At 44.5% G+C, this 7,169-nt stretch overlaps 1 protein-coding gene across 1 annotated transcript in view; it reads left to right on the top strand.

Annotated features, from left to right (window-relative positions):
* The window catches only part of c1qtnf1 (C1q and TNF related 1), a 13,660-nt gene extending 6,716 nt beyond the window's left edge, over positions 1–6,944 (top strand). Inside the window, exons 2-4 of the mRNA XM_030774306.1 lie at positions 2,942–3,099; positions 3,566–3,672; positions 4,888–6,944. Of these exons, the coding sequence (XP_030630166.1) occupies positions 2,942–3,099; positions 3,566–3,672; positions 4,888–5,438 (816 nt within the window). The 3' untranslated portion in view covers positions 5,439–6,944. The remainder of the gene's footprint in view (positions 1–2,941; positions 3,100–3,565; positions 3,673–4,887) is intronic.
* The last annotated feature ends 225 nt before the right edge of the window (positions 6,945–7,169 follow it).

Below are 7,169 nucleotides of genomic sequence, written 5' to 3'. Positions count from 1 at the left end.
ACGGAACAGGCTGGTCATCACAGAGAACGCTTGAGCTGACCGTATTCTGGGAGTCGGGCTGGTCATTGCAAAGAACACAGTGGACCGTTCTCTGGGAGGATCAGCCGAACTGGATAACTCCTCCTTTCCTGAGACTTCAGCAACTCCTCACGTCAATGCCCTGTTGCAGGCAAAGACGGGGAGGCAGCACAGCCCTCCGCATGAGCGAGGTTTCCATGGAGACGCTTGAAAGCATAGCGGCCGATGAAACGAAGGAGCGACTGACTTCACGTGTATGAGATTCCAAAATATGAGAAAACAGGAAAAACACAAACAAACAAACAAACAAACAAACTCCATTATCTCCATTCAGTGCAGGTGTGTGGCGGTCCGCCCAGGCTTGAGTTCCGTGGTTATGCCAGCATAGCTGATGACATGGCAGATTAAACGCTGGCTTAAGAGTGTTGAGATTACGGCTGTGTCTGTATCGAAGTCCAATCATTCCAGGCGCTCCTGCAGGCTCCTGCGTTGTGTGTCTGCACACACTCCCAGCATTCCACCACACTCTGGCTTGCCCTCTGATTGGTCCTCACAGGGGACACAGTGTTCAACACTCCCTTGGAAATAGAGAGGGATCTGTGTTCTGGAAAGATCAACACCAGTTAAAAACAGATCCATTTTAGGAGTATGTATCAGGGTGCTAACAGTTCACTCATCATTTATGATCTATTCAGATAACCAGGCAAAAGCACAGTTTGGTCTACCATGTTACATTCGGAATAAGGTTTAACAAAGAGAACTTTATTTCAATTTTTATTGGTTTATCTTTCGGCCTTTTCAGTTTTTCACAGCTCTGCTTAGGAGTGGAAGAAAAGAGAATGTTTGTTTAAGAGTGTTGTTTGTGATGGTGATGTTGATATATGTTCAGAGGCTGATCACTTTTGGTATGTGCCCTCAACTGATCCTTGTTTTGTTTTTCTTAACAGTTTTTTTTTTCTATCCAAGTCTTCCATCTAATTTATTACATCTACTCCTACAAAGAAAAAGTGTCACATCGCATGCCTTTGGTTTGAGAACGAGTTCGACCCGGCCCGGCCTTTTAGGCTGGCTGTTCAAAACGGCGCCCCGGCTGCACGCAGAAACCGCTGTTTCTGAAAACGATTTCACAGTTGCTAGGGTTTGCTTTGAACTGTCCGCTTCAAACGGGATTAAATGGGGAGGAAATGACCGCAAGATAATTGTTGCCATGCAAATAATTACCGCGGCGGAGAGGTAGTGGAGAGAGGACTGCGGAGCGTGAAGGGGAGGGGGGGGGGGTCTAACACGATGGAGGGAAGACAGGGAATCGTGGGGCAGCTGGAGAAAAAAATCCTCCCGATTCCAGGGGTCAGAGTTCATGGGCTCTGTCTCAGAGAGCATCGTATACGTGTCTGTGATCTTACAGTTGAGCTCCGTATCAGTGTGGGGTTTGTTTGTGCAGAGGTTTTTCTAACAGACACTGAAACAAAGCAGGTCTCAGTTCACCTCCAGTACACATGCTTCAAACCACAGTGGTAAGGAGAAATAACACGTCCTTCACACTGCTAGATGAGAACAACGTAGGAGAGGAGCTGAGACTGACGAATCGGAAGCCTGTTTCAATTATACGTCACTGACTGCTCACCTAATGCAAATATTTCGATGTTCTGAAAACACAAATTACGTGACTTAATTCACCTCACGAAACTCACAGTATACAGTCACACATTCCCAAACATGTTCACGGATTCCTCACAGAGTCACACATGACTCTGTACAGACACACACGTGCAATGGAGCCACACCAGACAAAGCTTCATATAGACAGTCATTACCTATTACAGCTACAAAAGCCTCTATTCAGTCACGCGTGACTCAACAGAGTCACATAAGACTTAGCAAAGCTTCAGTGAGGGCACACAAGATACAGCCACACAACCCCCCCCCCCAAAAAAGACCCCAACACAAGATCTAACACAGATCACATGCTTAGAGAATTTGCTCTAACTTCTCCATATCCCGATATCACAAAGCTGTCATCAAATCGTCTTATTTATGTGAATGCCGTAACAACGTTACCGTGTTGACAAATTCAGACAGTACATCTGACATTCAGTGAATCTGTGCCTCTTTTCTTTTTCAGAACATATTTTTTTTGTAATTGTTTGAGGTGGATTATAGTCTGGAAGAGATTATAACACTCATTCAGCCGGTGGTTATGCGGCGCCAGCCTGAAAAAGGATATTAATATTTACCCACAGAGAGAATCTGGCGTGTCGGCAGGCAAACCGTCGTCCGTGGTCCTCTGCCGCTGGGCCTGAAACGCAGCCACGGTCTGAAAAAGACACAAACAAGAGAGGAAGTACAACACGTCTCTCACACACACGTCCAAACCGCTTAAACCGCCACTCAATGAGGCTTCTGGAATTTTCCTCTGGAATTTTTTTTCCCCCCTCATCTTGGACAATTGAACTGTAATTTCTCGCCGTCAAAGCGTGTATTTACGGCGCAACTTGTTTGTGAAAAAGCACAGCCCACGGTTTTTTGTAAGCACTGGGTTCTGGATACCGTTATGTGTCGAAAAAAAGCACAAACATACTACAACACAGCAATATTTCAGCTCTCCAACGTTCAGAGAAAAGTTTGAAGTACTAAGGTCATTTCCAAATCTGAGTTTAAATAAATAAAAAATGAGTCTTGTTTTAGTTTTTTTGTGCTGCACTCTAGGGGTGAAAATGGACAGTGTGTGATCTGGCGAAGGCCAGTGTTTCATCACTGTCATTTTTCACACAGATTCTTTCGCTCTGTAGCAGCAACTGATAGGGAGCGATTGAGGTGAAATAGATTCCACATTTTGGTTCATTTTCTGCTGAGTTCAGCAGTGTGGCTGTGTCTATGGGTACAGCTTTTATGACCTCTCTCTGTGTGTGTGTGTGTGTTACAGATGAGTCAGACGTCCCAGGTGTGGGTGATGCCGGTTCCGTCTGCGTTCAGTCTGGGTTTGCTGCTTTTGCTGGCGTCGGGCTGCGCCGAGGCTTACCGGACTCCGTTCCCAGAGGACGACCAGGACCGATACGATCCTGGAGAATACCGCGAACCCAGGTACCGCCCAATCCTCTCTGCATGATACCTACAAGACAACTACAAAGAGAAAGTAAAAAAAAAAAAAAAAAAGAAAACCCCTGCAGAAATTAGCCACGTAAGACCTCTAAGTTTATCCATAAGTCACACATAGAACTTTGTAGATTATGAAGACATTAAGACCTGATATCCCCGATGACAAAATGCTATACCATCGCTGATGACGATGACAGCAACGCTAATGAAGGTGATGAAGAAGTCACTCGTAGTGCTTATAGTTTTACTGATGATGACAATGATGAAGGTATTACTTGTAATGCCTGTAGTGTTAGTGATGATTAGAGAAGAGATCTTCAGTTAGTGCTGCTACTGCTGCTGATGATGAAGAAGAAGAAGAAGAAGAAGTTACTTGTAAAGCCTATAGTGTTAGTGATGTTGCTGATGATGACTATGGCGATGAAGCTGACAGTGTTGCGACGCTGAACAGGTCTGAGTGTCGTCGGTGCTGTGACCCCGGGGAAGAGCCTCCACAGTATGGGAGTCCTTACCCGCAGTACCAGGTCGTCCCACAGATAAACATCACCATCCTCAAAGGTACAGCCTGAAACTATACGCCACACTTACACACAATCCACAGGTTGGATCCTCTTTGTCTACAGGGCTGTTACCACCAGACCAAAAGAAAGAGCCTGGGTGATGGTCTGCGGTACTACTCAAAATAAATGGAAAAGTCTGAGGGTGTTGATGGTTTAGGTCGGCTGAAACTGAAAGAAAGAAAGAAAGAAAGAAAGAAAGAAAGGAGGAAAGAAAAGTAAATTCTGCACATGAACTAAACACATTCATCGGTTCACGGCGACCAAACGTTGTTTTTCTGTGGAACTTTTTTGTGGAGGAGATTTTGTCACGGTTCCACTGCCAGAGTCGAGAGGAGCCCTCGGTGCTCCTTGGCGGTGAGCGTAGCCATCAATTTTCACTCCAAAGAAAGACAAACGACCGAGAACCCCGGGTCACTGACAGGGTCCTGTGACAAACAGCCGAGAATAAATTACCCATCGCGTGAAAAAAGTTCTCCAAACCACATTATCTCTGGCCAAAGACTTCACGAGACACTATTATTATAGTCAATAGAGTGAAACAGAATTACAACTCTGACTTCACAACAACCCGCTTTGGTGCGCATAGCAAAAAAAAAGTGTAATATGCAATGATTTTAGACATAAAGTGAAATCATTACCATTATCGGCCACTTGAAAGTTGTGATAAGACACCTATAAAAAGTAAAGAGGCAGTTATGTTTGGGGATGCTTAAATACTCAGCTCTGGACATAACAAAACTCGGCTGGTACAGACATTTAACAGGTCTGACAATGGAGAATCAGATTCCACTTACTTTGAATGAAATTCACAACTTCTGTCCACCTGTTGGGGGGGGGGGGGGGGGGGGCTCCTGAAGCCATAGGATCTCAGCACTGACGTTGTAGCTGTTTCCCCTGATAAGAGGTGGAGACATTTGTCTTTATAATGCTAATGGTAAACCAATCCTCATGTCTGGTATGAACACAACAAATTTGCGACTGGTGATTTCTAGCGTGAGAAACGGAAGTGGGAAAGGTTTAATGGCAGCGTAGTTTTTACCATCTACATTATCACAATTCCTCACAAGAGGGCACTGTTTCTGAGCGCTGTCGTATTTGAATTTATTTCTAAAATGATACTCAAACATGTTTCCTGTTGAAGGTCATTTTACAAAAGTACTTCCTGCTTTGTTTAATTCGCCGGTCAGTCAGTCAGAATTTTTTGTCTCCACAGGTGAGAAAGGGGACAGTGGCCAGAGAGGGCCGTACGGTAAATCGGGCAGAGCGGGGCAGATGGGTGCCCCAGGCCCCACTGGCATGAAAGGTAACAAGGGGAGCATAGGTGCTCCGGGGGAACCGTGCAAGCGTTACTACGCCGCGTTCTCCGTGGGACGCAAGAAAGCCCTTCACAGCAACGACTACTACCAGACGCTAGTCTTCGACACGGAGCTGGTGAACCTGTACGGCCACTTCAACATGTTCACCGGCAAGTTCTTCTGCTACGTGCCTGGCATCTACTTCTTCAGCCTGAACGTTCACACGTGGAACCAGAAGGAGACGTACATGCACATTATGAAGAACGAGCAGGAGATGGCGATTCTCTACGCGCAGCCCAGCGACCGTTCCATCATGCAGAGCCAGAGCTTGATGCTGGAACTGGAAAGGGACGATGAGGTGTGGGTGCGTCTCTATAAAGGCGAACGGGAAAACGCCGTCTTCAGCGACGATTACGACACTTACATTACGCTCAGCGGACACCTCATCAAAGCCAAAAGTGAGGGATAGACAGCCGTGTCTATGCGATGGCGACTTTCCTATAGTCATGGTTTTTGTTGTTGTTGTTTTTTTTTTTAACTTACGTCAAGTGTATTGGAACTATATTGATTTGTTGTTTTCTTTTTTGTCATGGTATCTTTACATCTTACGTTGTATATGAAAACATCTTTCTTGTTTTTAATGAACTGATCAGAGACAAACAATTTGAACAGGGACATGATAAGGCACACTCAAGGATTCATGGGAACACAAAGCAAAGCAGACCTCTTTATTTCGACCCCTGGACAGCTGTTCCACTCTTAGGTCAGTGACATCGTGATTGGGGAAGGAGGCGAGAGAGTAGCGCTACTCGACAAACGCGGTGAGACGCCCAGCGTGATTAGCTCCGTTTGTTCCGTTTGATATCTCTACTCTTCAGAAAATTTGATTCGCCCGCCTCGAGCCAAATGTAGCAGATTACGTAAAGGGGGACGATCGCCCCCAGTAACTTTATCTGAATTCCGAGGCATGTTTTATCAAAATATCAGCAAATATGCTGATGAGTAATGGTCTCTGTATCTAAAATACTATTAACGTGTATAAACCTGTTGAGTTTAGGAATGTGCACTATGTCCAGGTGATAAACTTGATGATCATTTCTTAATACTTCCAGCCCAGGTAGCCCTGGAAGTTCTATCTTCAGGAAATTGACAAAGCCAGTTCAGAAAATAAGCTTCACTAGTTTACATTTTGGTATAATCTAAACAGGGCCCTTCTGTAACCAGAGTGGTTGTTCAAGGCCAGCTCCAGGGGAGGTGACCCCAATATCCCAGCACCCCCCCAAAAAACAAGACAAAAACAAAAAAGTGGAAGAGTAGGCAAAAGCATAGGTTGTGAAATGTCTCCTTTAAGTCGGTTACATTGAACAAAATAGCACTGGGAACACAGGCGACAGATGCACGGAGACACACTTAAGATGACTTCGAAATTTCAGAACTTACACTTTAGTGCCTTATAATTTTTTTTTTTTCACAGCACATGAACCGATCTGACAAGGATAGATATTCTGCAGAAAAAAAAACAACAAAAAAAAAACGCCTCAAATTTTGCTGGAGTGGGTTTTTATAAATCACAACCAAATGTCCTATCAGCACTTCATCTTCAGCTGAAGTTGAAGTCTGCTTACGAAAGCATCTTGCACCTCCACTGCCAAATGCACAAACCTCTTTGTCAGAAACCTGACTTGATATCTGTCCATGGTGTTGGTATGAGTTGAAATCCATTGCGCAATATTCGTCGAGTAATAAAGGTGCTCCATAGCAAACACAAATCAAATACAACGGTGCTTTTACACAACGGACTGGTTTCCTAGATGATGATTAAGACAAGACTAGACCTAGAGTTCAGTGGATAACACACAATAAACACTGTGTACATATTTGAATTAGAATTATACAACTTGTGGTTCTTTTTCCTTAAAAAGTGTGAGGGGACCTAATTGGTCCATAGTTTTGCTGCAATTAGTGCTTGCTCAGATTCGGGGAGGGGCGGAGGGGGCGGGGGGGGGCGGGGGGGGGGGGGGAATTTTAAATTTAGTGGTGTGGAAGTTGTCTTACTGAGATACCTGTTACAATAGCACTACATAAGAACAGTTTGACATCATAAGGAATAAAAATGCTTTTGAATGATACATAACAGAAACCCAAAGTGCAGATTATTATTAATTTTTTTTATTATTCAAAGAGGATCCTTATTCCCTGT

Source organism: Chanos chanos, chromosome 5, assembly GCF_902362185.1.
Source record: "Chanos chanos chromosome 5, fChaCha1.1, whole genome shotgun sequence".
NCBI lineage: Eukaryota > Metazoa > Chordata > Actinopteri > Gonorynchiformes > Chanidae > Chanos > Chanos chanos.
The sequence above is the reverse complement of the archived record's forward strand: the minus strand, read 5'-3'. Positions and strand labels throughout refer to the sequence as shown.